General features: G+C 48.7%; 2 protein-coding genes across 2 annotated transcripts; one reads left to right on the top strand and one right to left on the bottom strand.

Annotated features, from left to right (window-relative positions):
* Positions 1–1,496: 1,496 nt before the first annotated feature.
* Positions 1,497–10,642, top strand: LOC115313452 (P2X purinoceptor 7-like). Its single transcript, XM_029972422.3, has 4 exons — positions 1,497–1,805; positions 2,616–2,837; positions 3,196–3,361; positions 10,322–10,642. The coding sequence occupies exons 1-3, from the start codon at positions 1,564–1,566 to the stop codon at positions 3,359–3,361; spliced, it is 630 nt and encodes a 209-aa protein (XP_029828282.3). The 5' UTR covers positions 1,497–1,563; the 3' UTR covers positions 10,322–10,642.
* Positions 5,378–17,737, bottom strand: LOC115322945. The gene is made up of 11 exons (XM_040212449.3): positions 17,112–17,737; positions 15,079–15,250; positions 14,852–14,935; positions 14,432–14,777; positions 13,930–14,341; positions 12,084–12,248; positions 11,704–11,890; positions 10,294–10,536; positions 8,786–8,957; positions 8,586–8,731; positions 5,378–8,529 (listed from the first exon to the last, which is right to left on the bottom strand). The coding sequence occupies exons 1-11, from the start codon at positions 17,442–17,444 to the stop codon at positions 8,357–8,359; spliced, it is 2,433 nt and encodes an 810-aa protein (XP_040068383.1). The 5' UTR covers positions 17,445–17,737; the 3' UTR covers positions 5,378–8,356.
* Between the last annotated feature and the right edge of the window lie 5,873 nt (positions 17,738–23,610).

Here is a 23,610-nt window from a genome sequence, read left to right as displayed (position 1 = left end):
GTTTCTTGGCCAGTGGCGTTGCGTGCGAATGTCCTTGAGCCCCGCTAGTGCCAGTAGGCTCTTGTGAGGTATGAAAAACGTTCTAATTGAATATCATTGCACCTCCCCTTTAGATAGAGCTCTAAATTTTTGTTTTCGTTGTAGATTCATTGTGTGGCATCCTTTTGCCGTCCAAACTGTTAAAACATATTTTTTTCTTTTTATATGTCTCTTAAAGGGAAGCTCATTCGGTTTTGTATTTGTAGAAAAACACACCTGAATCGTCTTTATTTGACCTTCAAAATCCCATGCGGTTTTGTATTTGTGGAAACACACCTGAATCGTCTTTATTTGACCTTCAAAATCTCGAATATCGAAATTACGTTCTTAATTTGTTGGATGTATACTGCAGAAAATAGTTTTCAAGGTACCGCCGAAGGCCCTCCTTCCCAGATCGCCACAGAAGGAGTTTTCGGAATCCCCTCTGTCGCGCGTCTTCAGCGCCTATCAAAGCAATGTACTCTTGCTATTTATTGAAAGTCAAGAAAAAGACGTCACGTCTGGTACCAGCAAGCGCTTGGCGGCCAAAAGACCGTCTATGACATAACGAGTGGTCGTAGGTTTTTCATGTTTTCTCGCATTTATAGTTATATTTTCGGGGAAAACGATCGTGATATTCAGATTCACATGGAGAAAACTACGCCAGAATCAACCTCTATTTATCTAATTAAAACAAAAGTGTTTCAGCATGTTTTGTTGAACGCTGCTTGCATGCACAAGTGCCTTTCCTATGGCACTTCTCTTTTCCTTCATATCCATAATAATACAGTGCCCGGCAGAACCCACATCTTCAGGGAAACTGGAATCCTTGATCTCGCTCTTGTAACTTCTGCGACGCTCGCAGTTTTTTTTTTTTTTTTTTTTCTTGCTTTTATTTGTTTGTTTTTTTCGACGAATAACGCTTCTTCGAGCATGCATGTCTCGCCGGCGACGTTCGTCCCTTCGCGAGTGTTGGCGGCTTGTTACGTTCTTGCTGGGAAACCTTGGCGTCGGACCGAGTCAAGCGTGAACTTGTCCCACTCGGGCCGTTTCACGCTACTTTCATGAGCCGGTGCATTGTTCGCCGGGGACACAAAGACCTCTGCATATGCGGGCACCTCTGATGTCTGCGACCTTGAAATTGAGTTTGCCGTAAACACGAGGCCAAATTAAATTTACGTCGCTTTTTGTTGTTGGGGCGCTGTTGCGTGGGACCCCCGCCGCTGCTTATCCTTGGAGGCTTAAAGGGATACTGAACTGTGAAATCGGGTCGACGTTTTTGGTCTTAATCGCAAGAATGGCACGTCATTTAATTTTTACTGGCGCTGGTAAAGCGAAAATACCACGTAAATTTTAATAAACCGGAAAATAAGCATTTTAAGGTGCCCCTGGTGAGCGTCTCCGGAACCTCGCTTCGTGACGTCAAAGACCTCAGAGACCTCGCGCAGCTGCCTCAGGAGACGCGAAAAATCACAACTTTGTTGGTCTGCTGTCACCTGTGACCTGCCGCGTTTACCTCGAGCTCGGTGGCGTGGTCGCGTGGTTATGGCGACACGTGCGTGCGCCAAGAGCGGCAGCAGCAGCAGCAGTAGCTGCAGCGGGAGCGACGCAGTACCGTCGGATGAGGAGCGCGAGCACCTGCCAGCGAAGAGGCGTAAGGTGCTGCCTTACGCCTGCGACCCGTCCGCGACGTCGGACAGTAATGAAACTTCAACGGAGCCAGCAGCGGAGTCCTCGCCAGACGCTCTGCCGCGAAGTGACAGGCGGCGGCTACTCAACACACGCTGGTAAGAACACGCGCACATGGCGCAGCGTATGTCTTGCATAGGCCCGGGAGAGCGATTGTTTTGGGGTTGCGCGAAGTTGACTTGCAGCCTCGAAGAACCGATTGTTTTGGGGTTGCGCGAAGTTGACTTGTAGCCTCGAAGAACCGATGATAAATGGGGTTTTATATATTATGTTATCAGGTGTACTAGTGACTGACATGCTCTTGGTATCGCCGAGCGGCGGCGAGTAAGCTCCAACCTGAACTTATCGGCTCCATCGTTTGGGCTACAGAAAGATGCGCCTCCTTTTGCTAGAAACTGTCAGTGCTAAGGCAGGGGCTACCTGTGCACCTGTCCCGCGAAGGCGCGTTAGAAATTGAAGATGCATCAGCTGCGTGCGGGCTTGAACCTGCACGTAGTGCCGATACACCGTCGAAGTACTCACGTGCGCGCTGTACGTTTTTTTTTTTTTTTTTTTTTTTTTTATTTATTTATTATGCACGTGTTTGCGCAATGCTGGGCCCCAGGTTGGGCACTCAGGCCTTTGTGGCATGGGCAGCACTGCTTTTTTGCGGCCCTCTATGCCTGGGTCAAAGATTCCGGAATATGAATAAAGTATTACTATATTATTATACGCAAAAATGTAGCTGCTGTATAGTGACTGCATCGTGGTTGTGGATACTCCCAAAAGGCATCTGAGGCTTGAGCAGTGTTTGGGTGACACAATTGGATTGAGAAAAGAGGCAAAGTGTGTAGCCACACCAGTGCCCACACAGCATTACAGAAATGTTGACATATGCACTAATTCATGTTTCTACCTTTGGGAAACAGGTGCTGCTGCGAATCCCGGTGTGGCACCATGTCCACACCAGTGGAAAGTGTGTGCTGCAAGGAGCAGTGCAAGGTCAAAGAGAAGGCTGGGAGCCTTCCCTGCATCACGGCACACAGGCTCTTCGAGCTGTACTGCCTGGACAGGGATATCCTGGACCTAGAGTACAGGAAGCTGAGAGTCTGCCGGCCTCTCAGCACAAGAAACATAAAGGAGATAAATGCGTACGTACAGTGAAACTAAATTACTATACTTTTTTACTATCATGTGCACCGCTTTGTAAATAAAGGGAGGATGCAAAGCGAGATTTGCATTAGATAAACCAGAAAAGGCAGTGCCTCAATGTTGGCAATTGAAGTTTCCGACACAGGCAGGTTTTTATTGGTGGCCTGAAAAACATACCCAAAATTTAGAAGCAAACCATTCATTACATGCTTGCTCGCTCGAATATGCATGTTTTAATGAAACTACAGCTTGTGGCGTCTTGCTGCTGGCCATCGAACTAAAAACAATGAATGCCTTCTAGTTCCAAGTGGATACCTGGCAGTGTAACTAAATAACTTTATTATGTTATCATTGCAGTAAGTACAGGTACACGGCATACTGCCAATTTGTTTGGTGGATACACGGAAGGCTCGGAAAGGAGAACCGGGTCACCTTGCCCAGCTGCGTGGTGACCAGGGTCCGCAAAGAGTTCCCCGCCCCGAACCCTGCAGACTACACGGGCTTCAAGCAGTCAAAGTGCTGAGTAAGTTTGCATGCTATCTACCTTCAAACCTCCTAATTATGTATCTTTTCCTACCAAGCACTTGGGAGCAACAGCTTGCACGAGCAGTACATAATTAATGTTAGAATGAAGAGATCAATATTTGACATATAAGAAACTCACTGTTTATTGCAAACTAACCAATTTTTTACTTTACAAACAATGTGTAACAACGATCACAGACTGGAGACGAGGAAATGGGCCAGAGACGTTTTGAAAAGGAGCTCATGGCAAGGAGCTAGTGGCCTGGGAGCGCATGGCCCAGGGCTTGTGCTCGGAACACATGAGATTGACACGTCAGATCGAACTGCTTTGTTGCTTGTGCATAGTGTAAATAAATGTTTGCATCAACGTAACCAACAATGACCACCAGAAGTTCATGCATTTTGTGCGGAAACCCGCTACGTAACGATTCGACGAAGGGAATCTGGTAGACCAAAGCAATACCTATCGAACGACAGAAGCAACGTTCCATCGAGACAAGACTGAAAGATCATGGACATCCTCAAGAAGAAACGGAAGACTCTGAAACACAAGTAACTAAACTCCTCAGCGAGGCAAAAGAATTATTTCAGCTGACTCCAGCAGTCATCGATGACCTAGAGATTTTGATTGAGTGCATAAGCCTCTCTCGGGATCAACTCGGCCACGTAGATGCCGCGATCGAGCCTTTGATTACCGAAAGAGACGTGAAAATGGAGTTCACGCCAATCATAGATTATACTGACAAGATTGTCACATGCCTCACGAAGCTCAGAAAGAAGGCGAAGGGCGTGGAGAACAGCCAACGAGCAAGTGGTCCCTCGAACGATTGGAGAGCAACAGCCGTAGAAAGTCAAGCTTCCAAAATTAGAATTTATCAAGTTCAACGGCAACCGGAAGAATTGGCAAGCATTCTGGGAGTGAAACCACAATCCACGAGAATCCGGAACTGACTCCATCGAAAAAGTTCAATTACCTGAGATCAGCGCTTACCGGAGATGGATCAGCTGCCATCCGAAACTACAGCCAACCGCTCAATGCTATGCGGACGCGATCGACCTTCAACAGCAGCGGTTCGGCAAGCAAGAGACTCTGGTACACAACCACATGGAAAGTCTGATGGACATCCAGAAGGTACCACTACAGGGCAATGCCCGAACCCTGCGTCGTTTGTACGACAGTCTTCAGGCGCACATCTGGGGACTTGGAGCACTGGGTGTGGGCGAGGAATCCTACTGCGCCATGCTCTACTCGCTCCTACTGCGAGCACTACCGAAGGACATGTCCCTGGATTACAACCGGAAGATGTCGTTGGAGGACACCAAGAACGCCACCGCAGTGACGGGCACCAGTCCCGAGTCTCCAACAGAGAATGTTCATCTAAGAGCTCTACAGACTCTACTCAAATTTATTCGAGTTGAAGTCGAGAGCTGGGAAAGGACGTCAGAGGAACAAGAGGACGACTTTGGCGGTAAGCCTGCAATTCGTTTCCCTAAACAAGAACTGCCGAAGAAACTTTCAAACTACACAAACCTTCGAAACTCTACCGCAGCGGCCTTGTATGGCAAGACTGAAGGCTTAGAGTGTTAGTTCTGCAAATCCGAAGAACACGCCACACCTGACTGCAACGCCAATATTGAGCTCACTGAGAAAAAAAAAACAAAGATTACAGGCTGGCAACAGATGCTTTCGTTGCACAAAAGCAAACCACACGGCGAGAATGTGCCGAAGCACGCCGTGTTGCACCAGGTGTCAAGGATGGCATGCGCCTACTATGTGTGACCCGGATTACGTACTGGAACGACTTTTCGCGGTGAATAAAACAGAAAGCGAAGATAAAACACCGGTCAGTCTTCAGATCAATGAAAAGAACTGCAAGCCAGCAGTGTTCTTGCAGACGGTGACCGCATGGGCCGAGAACAAAAACAAAAGAAGACTATCCCGAATTCTTTTTGACAGCAGCAGTCAACGTTCCTTCATTACGGAGGAGCTGTCCCAGAGACTCGGTTGCAAACAACTCGGGATGGAGATCCTCACGTTCGGCGTGTTCAGAGGCGAAAGCACCGAACGTATGTTTCGCAGGGTGCAGCTTACTTTGCGGGACCAACGGTACTACGAAAAATATGAAATCGACATGCTAGAAACACCTACCATCTGCGAACAAAATCTCCCGAGCCCAGATTAATCCATCGTCGCGACATTAAAGGAGCTCGGTTGCTTAGTAGGAGATGCCATGACCGGACTGGAACATCGGGGCATCGATATCCTGCTTGGCCCGGATCACTACTGGGAGTACATCATTGGAAAGATTCACCGACAGAGGAAGCTTGACTGCAGTGCAGCCCGTATTCGGATGGGCGGTTCAGGGACGAAAAGGGTCAAGCTCCCGGGTTATTAGTTGCTCCAGGGTGGTCATGCGGAGAACGGCGGTCCAAGAGCCCGAACCCATGCCAAGCCTCAAGCAATTCTGGGAACTTCAGAGGATGGGTGTCATCGACGCATCGGTGGACGATCCTTCGGACAACGATGTCATGCGAGACTCCGAAACTATGATCGCCAAGACCAATGGGAGGTGCGAAGTCGGCCTTCCATAGAGGGCAGACATCAGGTTGGCAAATGACAAGGTTGCTGGAATGCCACAGAAGAACTGCAATGTGTGACATGGCACCACCTGCCGGGAAAGGAGAACCCCGCCGACCTCATGTCACGAGGTCTGACCACCTTGGATTGGTCTCCACTCCACTCTGTTGTTCGGGGACCAGTTGGTTGCCGCTGCCAGCTAAAGAATGGCCCAAGGAGAAGCGCGAGGAGCCACCTCGATATAAGCTCGAGGAGAGGGGACCGAGAGCTGACATATTGGACATTTCAACACCATCTGCAACGTTGCTTGATGTCACCGCATTCAGCTCAGCTTCAAAACTCAACAGAACAAGAGTGTGGATGTTTCGATTCCTTCACAACGTTAGGTCAACGGGAAAACAATCGGGGCCTCTGACTGCAGAGGAAATCCAAGGAGCGCGGACATATTGGCTAAAAGCTAATATCGGCGTTTGCCGCCAAGCTTCGACGTGCGACCAGCAGAACCGAGACCCCATCCACTTCTCTTCGAGACTTCAGTAGTTTCATCAACCAAGAGGTAGTGCTTCGCATAAGAGGGCGACTCCGATCGAACAACATGACATACGATGAACGAAACCCTATCGTACTACTGAAAGAGCATCGATATTCCACGGTACTTGTGATCGACGCTCACAGGATGGTGTTACACGCAGGAGTAAGACACACTCCAGTCCAGCTCCGCGAGAGGTATTGGATCCTTCGGGGTATGAGAGCTGGTGAAGAAGATGCTGCGCTGTGTGTAACGTGCCAGCGATTTAGTGCTATTCCGGCGAGTGCTCCAGCGGGACCTCTGCTGCGTACGAGAACGATGCAGGCTGAACCTTTCGAGGTAGTTGGTGTAGATTTTGCAGGACTGCTGTACATACAGGCAAAGGACGTCGTACATCACGCTGTTCACTTGTCCAGTGGCGCGGGTGGTCCACTTGGAGCTCGTACCAGACGTTTCAACGAGAAGTTTTCTTGTAGCTGCCCGTAAGTTTGTGTCATGGAGGGGACTTTGCCGCATCATCTACTCAAACAATGCGCTAACCTTCAAGCGAGCCTCCAGAGACCTGGCAGAACTTCGGAAGATCCTACGACACTCAGAAGTGGTGAATCACTTCGCCAATGCAACCATCGAGGGGAGTTTTATTGTTGAGCGTGCTCCTTGGTGGGGAGGATTCTACGAGCGACTGGTTTGATACGTGAAGGTGGGACTAAGAAAAGTGATCAGGAGAAAAACTATGAACGCAGCAGAAGAGTTGTCCACAGTCCTATGCGAAATTGAGGCGATGCTAAATTCTTGTCCCCCAACATTCGTTTACAATGAGCTTGACGAAGGCCAGCCGCTCACACCGACTAGCTTTTTCAGGGGAGGACGACTGACAGCACTTCCAGTGGCTGAAAGAGAAGACTTTGCGTCGTCTCCAGAGATGCTCCGAGAAATATGGAAACAAAGGAAAGCATTCTTTAACAGGCTCTGAGTAACGGGAGGTCAGACTACCCGAGAGAACTTCGATCTGCCCTTGAAACAAAAGGCCAGCAATCGCCACGTCTGGAGGTGGGCGGGCTCGTCCTTCTGAAGGAACAGCTCCCACGTTTACTCCGGAAGATAGGAAGAGTTGAAAAGGTTTTCTGTGGGCGAGACGGCAGGATTTTTGCATGTATAGTGCGCCCGGCCAGGGGCAGTCTTCTGAAAAGACCAACTTCTCTATCCGCTAGAGATAACAAATTTAAAATGGGGTAACACCCATTCGGTGGGGAGTCTGTACCAACAATCGGAGACCTAAGACGAGAAAATGGGCCACAGACGTTTTGAAATGGCGGCCGGGGGCTCGTGCTCGGAACAGATGCGATTGACACGTCAGATCGAACTGCTTTGCTGCTTGTGCATAGTGTAAATAAATGTTTCAAGTTCCTGCACAATGTACTGTCAGGGAAAAATGATATGCAAACAGAGGAGCGCGTGGCTTGCGGTACAGGTTGCGCTGCCTGGAAGTGAGCCTAGGGGCGAAGGTGCGTGGCCTACTCCGATATGTTTATGCTCTCCGCTTGGCGCTCCCTAAGCTTCATCAGTGCGTCTCTTAGGGCACTGAAAGCTACCACCTCTATCTTTGCTCGCTCCGAGAGAGTGCGCGCTTTAGCTGCTACAAGCAGCAAGCTTCCTTGTGCCGCATGCGCCGAGTGAGCAAAGATAGTGGTGATAGCTTTCAGTGCACTAAGAGGCGCACTGCTGAAGCTTGGGGAGTGCCGAGCGAAGGGCGTAAACTCATCGGGTAGGCCATGCACCCTCGCCCCTAGGCTCGCTTCCAGGCGGCGCAGCTTGTACCGCAAGCCACGCGTTCTTCTGTTCGCATTTGATTTTTCCCCGACAGTACATGTTCCTTCAGCTTCAGCTTAGCAGTTGAACCGGGAACGGTGGTTAGAGATGAGCAGGTCCTTGTTGGGGCGTTCATATCCACTGGACAGAGTTGGGGGAGCCTCGACACAGTTGGCCTTTCGTGCAGCTCGGTACGACGGGTAGTGGCAATTGAGGGCGAGGGTTTCCTTCATGAGCTCTTGTACATAGGCTGAAATTAAGACTAGATGTTAGAAGCTGGTAGTTGTACTCGTTTTGACATCTTACCGTATGTGCAGGGCCCTTTCATGGGAGATGCAATTGGCCTCTTTGTTTGTTTAGGCCGCTTGACCAGGAACCTTTTTTTGCCTTCCTTAGTTGTCGCCTGTGGCCTGTCGCTGTTTTCGTTGAAATGCAGCGCTGCCACAAAGACTCTGAAAAGTTAAGACTTTAGCGGGCACATGCAAACAATTGGTTAGCTTGCATACCTTGCCTGCATGCTCTCGTAACCGAAGTGTGTCGACTTCGGTGCGAACTGGTTCACAGTGCTGTGAAAGCACTCAGTTGCGTAGGTTTGCGCTGAGGTTGAGAGCTGCGGGATGTCCTTCAGCAGTGGCTTTGACAGCACGATGCTCTTTAGCTTGTCGTGTGCCTGAAGTCCTGGATAAAGTAGGACACTTGTATTACAGACTGTGTGGTTTCAAATCTGCTATTACAACAATAACACTAAGGCTCATAAGAAAAAGTAGTAGTTTTGTGTAATTAAATTAAAAATATATGATATCCAGAGGTTAATAAAAGGGTTAGAGCTGATGAGAACAGATTAAATTGGGTAAGTTTAATAGGCTGCTACCAGTCCTGCTTACTGCCCGTGTTTATGATGCCTAGATTTTTTTATCGAATAGACCAAGCGATGCCGATTTTAATTTTGCAAAGGCATGATGCACCAAATCGTCATGCTTGGTTGACTCGTGTGCCCGAACATGTAAGCACAGGTCCCAGCGGTCCGTATAAACACCGCGCGGTAACGATGCACGCGGAAGAAAGCTGAAGCTACCACCTATCGGCTCACTCCCCTCTACCAGCAGTCATAGGTTCTTCCCTGGCTGCCACACGGACTAAACAGTATAGAGAGCCAGTAAACTTGCCACATTCATAATCAGACACCTTGAAACTAAGAACCAGTACAACAACTTGGTTGAAATTGTTAAAGAATTCAACCTGAGGCCAATTCAAAAGTTTTATGTGTGAGCAAATTGCGGTTCCACTAGAAAAGGCACACCAGGGCCCGTTTGCTTGAAGCGCTAACTATGGCTACAAGTTGACTGCAGTACCTAGGCGAGGGATTTTGAAATCACGCGACTGGCTCGGTAGAGATGCGGGGAAACATGGCAGTGCCCCGGTGAGTTAGCGCTGCTCGCTTTGGAACTAATATGTCGTTGTAGCTGCAGTATCGGGTGCGTTAATCAGCAACGAATGGTGCAGGAGCCTTCACTTTGCCTTACCTCACTTAAATCGCAAAGCATGAGCAATGACCTTGCCACATTTTTTAGTCTTTCCATTCTGGCCATTTCTAAGCCTAAATGAATGCGATAATTGTCAGCATGGCAACGTCTTTGGAAAACGGATTGCCTTGACTGAATCGGCCGGGTATTCATACCACACAAAAGCAGACAGCGTCGCAGCAGACCTTTTTCTAAATACCCAAGCATTGAGGAGAACGCTGAAAGTGTAATTCTATGGTCCACGAGCGCTGGTCTTCCTCTTATAAACGATTCAAAGTAAATAATCATAAGGCTTTGACAAGCATGCGTGCAAGGCAAAATGTGTTTTGTGGGCAGACCAGCATGTCTGCCCACATCTCATTGCGCAATGTGTGGCACTGCTATCGGCCGGACCTGTTTGTTTGCAAACATGAGTTGGTGTATACTTCACAGCATCACTTGGTATGAAACACTAACATGTCAACACTGTTAATATGCTATGGTCTACTTGCCCTCAGGAAGCCACTTTTTCTTCCCCAGGTCTCCGTGCTGGCACCTTGGATACAGGGGGTCGGCATGTTCGTGCAAGTCAGCCACGTGTCCCACCAGGGAAGTCCACTTAGGAAGGATCTCCTCTGGCGCTCCATCGCTGGATTCCGCACACCAATAGAGGTGCTTGACAGTTGCCTGCACCCAGTCTTGGAGTCCCACAAGGGATTTGAGTTTCCCAGCTGAGACCATGCGTTTCTTGATGCCTGAAAAATGAAGCATTGTATTCATTCTGCTAAGCACCAAGCTTACATTGCCAGAAACAACAGCTTGACAAAATAAAGAGTTCATAATTATGAACACCAAAAACAAGAAAAACCCAATCCTGCCCCATTTTCTCAAGTATAAAAAAAAACATGGCGATACCTCACTCTAGGACACTTTACTTTTTAGACGCTTTCGTCGAGTGTAAAGTTTGTGCCTGCTGTCTTCGATGCTGCGCAAATAGTTACGGGACGGAAGAAACATCAAAACCCAAGCAGTTTGGGCTCCAAGTCGGCATGCGCATGGCCTGGTGAGCGAGATCGTTCCCAACCGCTCTGGGGACGCCACCTCGCCCAACCTTGCCAACCGCGACCGGACCCTGAGGCCGAAAGGCTCTGGCACAGCCAGGAACGGCACCGAGGTTGGAGCTCCTCTTTCTGCCTAGCATGCAGTGCTCAGAGCTATCGGCGTCTGTCCTTGCACTGAAGGCTCTAGGGACTCCTTCGGACACGAAGGTCCTATTTCGCGAGGCCTGGACAAGGGCCGCTTTACCGAGCAGATTTGCTATATGTCGCTCACATAGTTTGACAATAAAAGCTTGCGGTTCTTCTCTGAAGAAAATATTGCGGGCGACCACACGGACTGCTCTCCGCCGCCGCCGAGGGTGGCTGCCGCCATGTTCTCAGCTGTTCGCTTGCTCCCAGAGCGGGTGCCTTCCCATAATCCTCCCCGATCCAAATTGCGATGCAACCTCCATTTACATGTTTTGAATAAATGTGCATTCGCCATCTCAATCCACCTCTGTCTAGCGACTTGAATGCGATGCGCTCTCCTACTGTATTGTTTGTTTACATCACCGCATTGAATGCGACAACTGGATTCGATGCGACTAAGCTGCATTCATGTAAACACGGCTTATGTTTCAGCTTATATTGTACTGCAGCGAAAACTAGAAGCGCAAGCTCATGGCCTTGGCAGCTGCTCCTGCTGCACGAGAGCTTGTGCCGCCGAGCAGTTGCCATACAGCAAGGAGCTCCCGCTTGTAGCCTTTCCTGCAGTACAACATATGCAGAAACAAAGTATAGTGACAGGCAAGGGTAGGAGTGTTCTGCAATTAAATGTTTTTTTTGTTTTTGCATAACCTGGAACCCCGATTACTTATGGCTCACCTTTTGCAACGTGCCAGCAGTCGAACATGTGCCGAATCTGGGGGTACCACTTGGCAAGGAATGACTTGATCATGGAGTGGCGATCAGTGATGATTCCTCCCACAGTCAATCCATTGGCTTCACAAATCAGTAGAGTCCTTTTCAGGCCCTCGAGCTCCATTGCCCAGCTGCCCTTCGTTTCGTTGGACTGAAGTGACAAATAAAACATTGCATTATCACACCGAACATGAAGTATCCAGAACGAAGTCAACTAGAGCTGTTGAATGAGACAACCCATGTCTGAAACAAGTTGTTTTCGCCATTCATTTTCAATTAATTACAGAAAGGTTTCATTCCAGAAGAACAGAAGCATCAGAACATTTATAGCAGGGGAAATTTACCTGCACTGTTTCCACATGGAGAACCTTCTTCGTTGACACGTCGACGACGGTGTATGTTCCATATTTTGCTGAGTGCCCGGGGGAGTCTGACCGCCCATCACCAGCGAGGACCAGTTCTCGTCCACTTGCTTGCTCGAAGAGCTCGTTTTGTTTCCTGTTCCACACCTGGAAGTTTATTTGCAAAGACTTTTGTAAACAAACATAAATCCTGAACATGCTTTTCATTTCACCTATAAGTATACTGCAAGCTTCTTTTCTTTATGTGAACGTCCATGGAAGTTCAGCATTTAAGTTTGAATCCCAGTAAATGCGATCAAAGCATTGACAAATTGTAATTCGTCTTTCTTTCTTTTCAAAATGAGGGGATGAAATGCTCCGAGTCGTGAGTATAAATATTGAAGGCACATATGCACTACTAGGTAGATTGGCAAAACACTTTTTTACTTTCTATTATCTATGCAAGGGCTAGTTGATGAATAGCTTTTGACATTTTCCGTATTGAAACTCAAGAAGCATAGTTTTGCACTTATGTAGGTCGCATACACCCCTGCCTGTTCAGGTCTTGTTCCCCTCGTAGCAATCAACAAGGACAGTTTGGCTGCCGAGGAGCCGCCTTCTCAAGAGCGGGCTCTTTTTTTTAACCTTGAAGAAATGCCACCCCGTATAAAAAATAGAGTACTCGCCGATTAATCTTTACGATCGGCCTGGGAAACATTTATTTTTGATTCTTTTACTTATTCCCCAAATCAAAATCTGCCCTTTACACTGTACACTTATCCAGTAGGTGCAATCAGTCACGAAGCAGGAGAATAAGAATTAATTAAAAACGTTGCCTCCACGTTTAGAAACACATAGGGCGACCATTCACCCACATGGAATGCGGCGAGTCTTCGAGCTTGAAGTATGTGCCATGAACCCTGTATATACTTGCTTTGCCCACACAGTTGGTACCTTTCCACCCCAGGAGTGTGGTAAAAATAGGTGCAGAGGAACAGAGGACATCTCAGCTCTCCCTATTTACAATATTTTCCAGCACATAAGTTGTTTCTTTCCTCAAATTCCTGTCACTGCATCTTACACAGAGGTGCGACTTACACCGCTTTTTTTGCAAGTATAAGCCATAGCTGTGCAAGGCCGTATCAAAGTTACAACAAAGGAGAATCGGCAGAGCCTGTAGTTTGTATGGCATCGCACAGACCTAGATCCATTAGATGTAGCCTCGGGTGCTGCAGTGTATTGAATCGTACAGACCTAGATCCATTAGATGTGGCCTTCGGGTCGGCGGATCAGCTTTTCCTTACAATTGGAACCTTGGCAATATGCCGGCTTCCAGCAGAGCTTACAGCCGGCCATATCAGAACAAATTTCCCACGGTAGTTCGCAAGAACATTGAAGCTGGCTCTTACTTGTGCTTATATTACAATATACATATGACAGCTTATCAATGCAGTTTTGCCTTGCGGCCCGTATAAAGATGTGCCACCTATAGACGTTTGCAAGTACGGCCTCGGGGCGCCGCCACCTTGCCCAGTTGGAGTGCACTTGGGCGCATTAAATTCGATTACGATGCCTCACTAAGGTATCGTAATCAGACTATGGCCGCGCCCAAGCACAACCCAACTCGGCAAGATGGAGGCACCCTGAAGACGCACTTGCAAACATGTATATATCAAGCTTTCTGTAAAAACAGCCGTTTATAGGAGTGTGTGACTTGTAGACAGAAACATATGGTGCTTCCTACGCATGTACTACACCATTCAGGATCCCATAGGAGTGCTGAGCCTGAAATATTGGCACCTAAAATAAACCTCTCACAGGAAAGGAAAGGCTTGAAAACGTGCCATACCTGTCTGATCGCTGGTAGAAGGAAGGCACCCTGAATCTTAAAGTATGTCTCGTACGATAAACAGGGCACGCCCATCTGGTGGAGGAGCCTCAGCACTTTTTTGACGATGCTCCCAGAGAAGAGCGTTGCTGCAGCTAGGAGCACATCGCCCAGGGCCCTCCTATTCACTGATGGTTGGCTGGTCCAGGTGTGTTGGTGGCCATTGTTGCACATTCTGTGCACCCGGAGACATGTCCCTCTGATCTTCTTCTCTGTGATGCGGCACAGTGCAGTGCACTCGGGACAATTACCTAGTAGCTCGTCCAAACAAGACTCGAAAACAATAAACTTTCGTTCCGAGACGTAGTCGATGCTTTTGCTGCTCTCATGCTGACTGGGTGCGCTGTCAGATGCAGTGTTCTGCTGTGCATCCCTGGAATAAAAAAAGAAAAGAAAAAAGCAACCTCTTACACACCCTCTCATACTCGTCACTAAAGATGACATATATCCGACTGATACCAACCTCAGAAAGCCGGTGTCGGACATCATCATGAGGAAGCTAGCGTCGGAGGGGAGGTATAGGCTGTCTGCTTCCACGTGTGGCTCTGGCAGCTCCGTGGGACACTCTTCAACAGACTCTTCCTGGCCTGCACTGGGCAGCTCATTGTTTATTGTTGGCAGCTGTGGTGGGTCCGGTGGTGGAGCTGGTTGTCTGCGCACTGGCGGCTGCGGCGACAGAGTCAGCCCTTCAGGCAACATCCAATCTAATGGAGCCTGGGGGACATGATTTGGTGAGGAGCATCGTGGTGTCACGAGGACAGGATTCGTTTGGGACTTTCGTGATGAAGTCTTCAAGGTGACTTGTATGCCTGTGCCATCATAACGTGTTACAACGATCTGAACAATGCTGCCTTCTGTGAAATTTCTTCTTGCAGATACATACCTCGATTTCTGTAGATGCCCGAGGTCTGCGTAGCAGCGTTCCGAAGGTCAGGTTGAGCCTGTTTGGCATTACTGATGGAGGGGGCTGTTCACAGCAGAGGAAATAAAGTGTCTTTCAAAACAAAATCATCCTTGGCTCATGTAATCAGCAATAGGCTAGATTACCCTAATTTGGCAGAATTCAGTACTAAAATATGTCAGCCGAGTAGTTTCAATTGGCGCACATACCTGAACTCGAACAAGGTTCTTCGATGCCAGCATTTGCATCATGCATCGGTTCATGTCCAGAGTCAGGACCTTGCTCAGTGTCGTCACCAGAAGGGGTTGACGATGTGCTGACTTCTTCAGCGATGAGTGTGGCCTTTGCTTGTGCCGGTGCCTCCAGCAATTCAGCAATTATCTATAAATGATAGGCATAAAAACTTATAACATGCAAACAAACACACTGTCAATATGCTGCTAACACCCAGGTTCTGCTCAAATGAGGGTGACTGGCCCAAGCCCTTATCTTCGTTAGGCTCATGTCACTCTGTGTACCCTCCTCATCTTGACTTTGCTTGAACTGGTAAGCAAATCACACCGTCAAGTGCACAGTCATGAACACTAAGATGAAACGGTCGAATGACGACCGAGGTTAATTAGTGGCCTTGCCTCGAGTCGAGAAATTGAACAACACTTGTAATAACCTCTTGATTGGGGTGCAATTGTCATAAATGGCCAGCTGGTGTTCTTAGTGAACTTTATAAATAAACACCACATTCCGCGAGATTAAGACAGAGTAACTCAGCAAAAGATTTCGCAGTGTTTATTTTTGTTCTAAATTGCCACGCGTTTAGCAGCATCTATTTTTGGCACTAGAATTGATTTTTGCTGCAATTTAATTCCATACACCACCAGGTTTTTAGGCATTCTCGGCACTTGTCGACGTGAAGCATTACTGCGAGCATGTATTCAATGTATGGGAAGAACATAGACGAAACAAGATATTATAAACCGGCACACTGTTTACAAAAAAGCCTGCATTTGCCCACACCAGGTGTGGGGACTGTGCGAACGCAGAAACCGAATTCACGTGAAGTGAAGCCTCTGCGCCTGCGCAGTGCCGTCAAGAGTGCCACCACAGCTGCGTGACGTCAGGGCCGCGTGTTGGTCTATACCTAAGATATCGTCATAGTAATCAGAAATATAAACAAGGGGTGGAAATATGTACCATAACAAGGTTCTCATTAAAAAAAACTGCAGCGCTCTTTTTCATTTATTTTCCGCAGTTGAGAGAAACTGCCTTCCAGGTTAACACTGAACAGATGAAGCGACAGCAGCTTGACCACCTCATCAGGGAGAGCAGACCAGAGAGGAAAATGAGTTTTCCAAAACAGAATGATGTATACAGGCACACTTTTCTAAATGGCGTGGCACTCATACTGTGAGTACCCTATTCCGAAATTCAACAGCATCTCCTTATGCGCCACAATGAAGAATAGCACATGCTCAAGATGCCGCGGAGTTTGCACATCCTGCTCAAGCTCGGAATATACCCGCTGCAAACCAAAAGGAAGTACGTAGATCATCAATTAACCATTCTCCCAGGAATGGTTCAGCTCGGTCCTATGTGCCATTTTCAGGTAGCCCAAATCAAAATTCGATATTTATTGGTTTATGCCAAATTTCTCAAATTAAAATTAGCTGGCATTTATCAGTAGTAATAAAGATAAATACCAGCCTTCACAACTGAGCCAAAGGTGCCGGCGCAAGCTCGTAGCTTCAAAGCAAGTTTCTAGCAAATGAGCCCGAAAACCGAGTGCCGTCGCCGCAGCTACTATACTCCGTTTCACCTTATGTTGTACCGCAACGAAGGCAAGAATCGCGAGCTCACAGCGTAGGCAGCTGCCTACGCTGTGAGCTCGCAGGAAAGGCTACAAGCTCGAGCTTGTAGCCTTTCCTGCGGTACATCATAAGGTGAAACAGAGTACAGCTGCAGTCTCGCCATGTACACGATACCGACAGTGGAGCACCTGCGATTGGCGGCAACCTTTCGTCCGGCTAAGGGCACGATAGCGAACACGGATATAGTACACACTTACCCTGCGCGACGCTGCTAGCGAAAACGCGATCTCGGCGTTTCTCCGCGCTCGTCCTCAAAGGCGAGTTAGCAGGCTTGCGCTAACAGCGTCGCGCAATGTACTACGCTAATCTCACGACCACTCGTATTCGTGCTTTCCTCTCAGAAACAAGCAGAAAAATATTTTAGTAACTGCGCTCACCTCTTTCCGTCGCCGTTTTTCCACGGCGCCGCTGTGCCGCTCTCGCTTGCGTTTTCGCGTGAAGAGCGATGGCACCACGTCAGGCTTCAAATAGGCCTGTTTTACAGGCAAGCCCAGACTTTGCAGTAACTTCGGGCTCGTCTTGTAGTCCTCGTCTTCGAAGTGCTCCGTGCAAAGACAATCGCCTTTGGCGGGCTTCCATGTTGGCTGGGAAGGACGGGCCGCGCGAATCCACAGCTTCCGCAACGTGGGCTCACTCGGAAACTTGTGCGCAGGCCTGCCGCTGTAACATACGCTGTTCGAGCAGTCTTGTGCAGCGCAGTACCGCGGCATAATTATTGAAGAAACTGGCTCAGAATGAGGAACACTCGGCGCGGTTCTCCATTAGGACTGCAGCGGGACAACCGAGTCTGCCAAGGAGCGAGAGGTCTGTGACGTCAGTTCCGCTAGGGCTCCTCCGCGGTGGCGTCAATCGCACCGGCGGCTTCCGGCCGACGGATTGCTCGAACGCGGCTCTTCAATCAAAGAAATATAATAATCCGATCACCATCCCTTGGTATGGTCTTGATTTTTAGGTATAGTAACGTCCCGGGCAGCTCGTCCGGGGCTTATTTTGAAAAGTTCAGATATCGGTTCAGTATTAAGGCGCGTTCACACTCTTGCAACCGAGTACGACCGAGAAAGACTTTTTGGGACCGGATGCACTGAGCGGAGCTGGTCCTAAGAGATCGCAAGAGGCTTAAAAACCGGTTTGGTCTCTCTCGGTCGCACTCGGTTGCAAGAGTGTGAACGGGCCTTTAAAGTGCATTCTCGGGGAAATTTTAGAGTTGCCTAACTCTCGCACGAACGACTTCCATTGGGCTCCCTTTCAGTCAAAAGCGAAGACTGGAATCGAGGATTACTTGGCGGCAAAAAAGAGCTTATATTTTCTAAAAATGCAACTTTTTAGTAATTCCGGAATATTTACTCCAATTAAAAAAAAATGAAATAATAGACCTTGTTCCAGTATAGGCTCGCTCCCCTGACCGTTGCTTCCCGCTTTTGCCATTTTCGGAGGGTACCGTCTCGCACGACGAATACCTATCACTGCGCAAGTTTAATCATCTTCGACAGTATTTTTTTTTTAAACCGATACAGCAGCGCGGTTCTAATGTGTTCTGACGAGTGGAGGAACATTGGGCTGCCTATCATTCGTGGTTCGTAGACAACTCCCCAGACGGCGATCGTTACGTGAAAATGGTAAAAAAAAATGGCAGAGTTGCGTTTCGGCTTTCTATGTCCCTCCGCGCCACTCTTCGCCGAGATCGATCACGGGAGGAGCAACGAATCCTAGCGCCGTGCAGGAAAGTCGCTTCACCGACGTTGCGAGCACCCCGGCGTGTGTTCCCCTGCTTTTGCCTCTTTCTCCGCCTTTCCTGTATTCCATGCACGGAGGCGCTATTTGCCGAATTCAGTCACGTGACCTGCCGCAATCGACGGTACACGGTTCCTACACGCGCGAGTACTGGCTTTCCCTATTAACTTAGGATTTCTAGATATCTGAACGCGCAATTCTCACTCCCGTAGGGAGTCTAGTAGAAACTCTAGAAAATGGTAAAGCCCCTCGATGTGTTTGCGCTTGTCTGGCAAGTGGCGTCAAATGCGCCAGTGCACGAGGCCTCTGTCTGGAGCCAACGTTGTCTGGAGTGGCCTTTAAAAGCGGATGGCGGAGGAACACTGCCGCACTGCGGCTCTTGGAAGCGAATGGCGGCGGAGCACCCGCTCGTGGCACGTGTCTTGCGCGTTTCAACAACAATGGTTGGCGGTAGGCTGTCTTCATGTGCGTTTTGTTTGGGGTGATGACATCTGGCCACTTTGTTTCTAACGCTTATTTTTATTTTTTGTTCTCAAGCGCGCGAAAGAGCGTGTCCCTGCACGCGCTCGTGGCGCTGATTGTGCTACGGCGACATTTTGTTTCGTGCGATTTCTTTATATTTTCCCTGCGAGCGCGTGCTGTCGGCATCGGGTACTACAAACGATGGCATCACCGTAAACAGAAGGACATTGAGGCCCTCTAGTTGGCGGCACTCGTCAAAAAACGCCTTTATGAAGGGGCTTTAGAAAAGTGTTCATTTAAAACGTTTCTATAAGAAAAAAATGTGAGTTCTAGGGGCGCACACTTTTCAAAAGTCCGCGCCCTCCGGTATCTTCTCCGAGGCCTCCATATTTTGGGCACGCATTCATTGGGCTCGAGGTCAGCGTTTGGCGCCTACTCGGATTCAACTCTATTCGACACGAACGCTGCGTCAATACTCTGCTTGAACTCGGATCCAATCTGACGCTTTTCGCAGGATGCGATGCGCCAGTGATGCGATTGCGGCACCATTTACGACAAACTGTGCCGAAGTGCTTATCTTACCACGTCCTGATACGTTTCACCAAAATGTGAGCAGTTTGCGCCACCATTGCGCCAAAAGCTCATTTCACAATGTCAGCACAGAAACGGATAGTTAAGATGAAACTGCCGGAAACATTGCGCCAAAAGCTCATTTCACGATGTCAACACAGGAACAAATAGTTGAGATTAGAGTCACTGTACAGTGACTTTAAGGTGAGACTGCCGGATCCTTACAGTAAGCTTGCGCAATTTTTCGAGGCATTTTACTCCGGCCGTTTTTTAAGCTACCCAAATTGTGTTTTCTGAATGCCCGGACTTTATAGTCTTCTCGGTGTGCGATTTATTGTCTCAAAATTCGAAAAAAGCTTTTGAGAAAACCGTAAATAAAGATGATGCAGAAACCAACACTCAAATTTCCGCCCGCTCTCCGTTGGTGTGAAGTCACAAATGGTACAGACTTTCAGGCCGCGCAGGTATTCTTAAACAGAGTATGTCGAGCGTCTTTTTTCCTGCTTCTCGGTGAATGAGCTTCCAAGCATTCTTTTCCCACCATCAAACGTGTTGTAATCAGTTGGGAACCTGGTTTACTGCCCACTTTGTACCATTTCTGTCGTCACACTTCAGTGTTGCCAGTAGAAGCTCTCTGCTTGAGAAACACGATGAGAACAAAATTAAAAAAATGCAATAACTTCACATACTGTTTTTTTGTTTCCTTTTCATACAATACTTGGGGGACTAGTACTGTCATGTTCATCGGTGTGTTGTGCCAATTTTGATGCAAATCAGCTACCATAAAAAATCGCTCCGGCGTCAATTTGGACGTTTTTAACTAAACATATTTTCTGAAAGTGCCCAAGATACTTAGCTTAAACCAGCCATTATATTAAAAAAAAAATTCAATAATTTTTAATTGCAGAAAAACCAGTGATCTTAATAAAGATCAGTGAGAAATACGATATAGCCGAAACCGAAACTAACCTGTGACTTTACTGGTCCATTATCTTGTTGTGACGTTGGAGGAACCGTGGGCAGCTTGAGCCTGTTTCGCCCAGCGTCTGAACCAGTCAGAAAGCCGTCGGAATCGTCCGTGGGAAATAATGGACTACGGTCCATCGAGCTTGTCTTAGTCAAGCGGTGACCAGCAAAAGATTTTCAGCACGAGGTTTCAGTCGATTCGTTGCTCGCATTCGACCAGGCGGCATCGCTTCTGAAGAGACCTCTCGGGGGGGCTGCCTTCGCGGTCCGCCTACATATCAGGGGGGGAATTTAGAAGGGGGGGGGGGTGACCCCCCCCCCCCCCCTTCCTTAATTCCCCAAGGTCAACATTTAAGATATTAAATCATTGGTATACAACAACCAAAAGTTTACTTTTTCTTGACAGCAAATATTGAGTCAACAAGATAGATCTGGGCAACGTTTCGGCCGTAACGTCATATCTCAGCAGGCCCCCCTCCACCAGCCGAATGCCTATCGCCCCTCCCAGGCCCGACCCATTAATCCACCCCTACTACATAAGGACCCAGATGCTGCTTCGAAGCAGAATGGCATGGAAGGTTTTATTTGCTAGCAATGTGTGAACTGTTTTCTGGCACGACGCGAACACCAGAAGCCGCCAGCGTTCGCGTCGGACTTCTGGGACCCACTTCCGTCGCGGGGACTTCTCGGCCGGGAACCAGCAGGATTTCATTTCTTCGTGGTGTTATTGCGCCCCACAGCCAATCACCAATCCCCCCCCCCCCCCCCCCCCCCTGTCCATCGCATGCCGCCAACAGCCTAAACCAGACGCAATTCGCAAAACCACAGACGCTCGCTATCACTACAGCGCACAACGTCGTGGGGTAGGGAGCGTCGTCTGCTCTCGGATACGTTTGACGTCACGAGTGCCTCTGTTCATGGTTGCCAGTAGAGCGGCAGCAAGTGATTCAAAGGCGGATGGGATGCGTCAACTTCAAAATTAATTTTCTAGAAAGAATGGGAATATTTTTATTAAATATTTTGTAAACATATTCACGAATTCACATATTCATAAACACATCTATGCTTTTGGCATATGTAGGCCTTGATAAGATAACATATTGTCACGAATGAAGTGGTGATGAAACAAATAATACCCGAGGAAACTGAAACGTTTAATGGACGAACTTGTGCCCCAAACAAAAAGGGAACAAAAGATAACAACAGAGCGTCGCGGGCGTCGAAGTCGGCGTAACAGCAGGATCGGACGCTGCGGCGAGACTGACTGCAGATCGCAATGCGGAGTCCCTTATGTACCCTCGTGGGTTTCGGCATAGAACTTTTGGCGCGTAGAAGATTCGGAACTCGATCAGACGAAAATGTTCGCGAACTTACAAGAACACCAAGTTGAAAGAATAAATAAAATGACATTTCGTTGACTGGAATCGAACCCAGACCTTCCGCGCGGCAGTCAAACGCGGTAACCATTCGGCCACGCACGCCCACGCTCGGCGACGCGCGTTATCTAAAATTTACCTACCGTAAAATCCCGTAAGGGCGCCCTCCCCCGAGAGATCGCCCTTCCCGTTTTTCTGGCTAAATATCTGTAACATAAAAATTCCGAAACATCGCCCACTCCCCGATTCCCGTTGGACGTCAAACGATGTTTGACGGGAATCGCGCATCAACGGCGCGATCTGCGGTACCGGTGGGTACCGGTGCGTCCGAGAAGCGAGTTCATAGCGGGTTCCCGCGTTTTTGTCTGCGATCTGCGCGCATGATATCGGCTCCCGTAACACGCGAGTTGTTCCCGCGTGTAAATTGTATCGTGAAATGCGAATCTGCTGCGTTCGCGATTTGCGGTATCCGTTCCCGAGTTCGTGGCGAATTCCCGTGTTTTTGTCCGGAATCCGCGCGCGATATCGATTTTTAGCTGTCAGTAACACGCGCGAGTTGTTGAAATGCGGTTCTGTTGCGTCCGCGTTCTGCGTATTCCCGCGTTTTCCCGCGATCTGTAGCGTATTCCCGCGTTTTTGCCCGCGATCTGCGCGCGCGATATCGGTTTCCGTGACAGGCAAGGTTGTAGCGGGTTCCTGCGTCTCTATTGCACCGTGAAACTTGAATCTGCTGCGTCCGCGATCTGCGATATCCGTTCCCGCGAGATGCGAGTTGTCGTCGGGTTTCCGCGAGTCCTTCGCACCGTGAAACGCGAATCTGCTGCGTCGGCCACTTGCGGTATCCTTTCCCGTGACACAAGAGTTGTACCGAATTCCCGCGTGTTTATCGCATCGTGAAACGCGAATTTGCCGTGTCCGCGATATGCGGTATCAGTTCCCGCGTCACGTGGTTTGTGGCAGGGTGCCCCGGCGCTTATCATCAACTTTTGGTAAAGTTTTGCTGTGGCATCCCCAAAGATAGCCCACCCCCAGTTTTAGAGCGCAGCTCTTAGGCGCCCGTTTCCGGCTTGAGCGGCGTCGGCGTCGCCGTCGCCGTCGGCGTAACCGCGCGGTGCATTATGGGTAAATTTCCCCGCTAAATCTAGCGGAAAAATTTCCCCGCTAAATCTAGCGGAATAATTTTCCCGCTAAATCTAGCGTAAAAATTTCCCCGCTATATCTAGCGGAAAAATTTCCCCGCTAAATCTAGCGAAAAAATTTCCCCGCTAAATCTAGCGGAAAAATGTCCCCGCTAAATCTAGTGGAAAAATTTCCCCGCTAAATCTAGCGGAAAAATTTCCCCGCTAAATCCAGCGGAAAAATTTCCCCGCTAAATCTAGCGGAAACATTTCTCCGCTAAATCTAGCTTAAAAAATTTCCCCGCTAAATTTAGCGGAATAATTTCCCCGCTAAATCGAGCGGAAAAATTTCCCCGCTAAATCCAACGGAAAAATTTCCCCGCTAAATCTAGCGGAAACATTTCCCCGCTAAATCTGGCGGAAAAATTTCCCCGCTAAATCTAGCGGAAAAATTTCCCCGCTAAATCTAGCAGAAAAATTTCTCTTGAGGTCAGGTGACCCCCCCCCCCCCCCCCCCCGAGGTCACGTGACACCCCCTGGTCACGTGACCTTGGCGAGGGGGTCGTGTGACCCCTCCAAGGTCACGTGACCCCCCCCCCCCCCCCCCCCCCCCCCCCCCGATAACACGTGAACCTCAGTACCCTTCCCTCCTC

Source organism: Ixodes scapularis, unplaced genomic scaffold (assembly GCF_016920785.2).
Source record: "Ixodes scapularis isolate PalLabHiFi unplaced genomic scaffold, ASM1692078v2 PGA_scaffold7__128_contigs__length_106722199, whole genome shotgun sequence".
In the NCBI taxonomy this organism is placed as follows: domain Eukaryota; kingdom Metazoa; phylum Arthropoda; class Arachnida; order Ixodida; family Ixodidae; genus Ixodes; species Ixodes scapularis.
The sequence above is the reverse complement of the archived record's forward strand: the minus strand, read 5'-3'. Positions and strand labels throughout refer to the sequence as shown.

Bases quoted from the DNA above. Each gene is read 5' to 3' on its own strand.
- LOC115313452 (XM_029972422.3), top strand. From the start codon at position 1,564: ATGGCGACACGTGCGTGCGCCAAGAGCGGCAGCAGCAGCAGCAGTAGC. The intron at 1,806-2,615 runs GTAAGAACACGC...TTTGGGAAACAG, and splicing joins CGGCTACTCAACACACGCTG to GTGCTGCTGCGAATCCCGGT. The intron at 2,838-3,195 runs GTACGTACAGTG...TTATCATTGCAG, and splicing joins AACATAAAGGAGATAAATGC to TAAGTACAGGTACACGGCAT.
- LOC115322945 (XM_040212449.3), bottom strand. From the start codon at position 17,444: ATGCCGCGGTACTGCGCTGCACAAGACTGCTCGAACAGCGTATGTTAC. The intron at 14,936-15,078 runs GTATGTGCGCCA...TGCTGTGAACAG, and splicing joins AGAACCTTGTTCGAGTTCAG to CCCCCTCCATCAGTAATGCC. The intron at 14,342-14,431 runs GTTGGTATCAGT...TTTTTATTCCAG, and splicing joins TCCGACACCGGCTTTCTGAG to GGATGCACAGCAGAACACTG.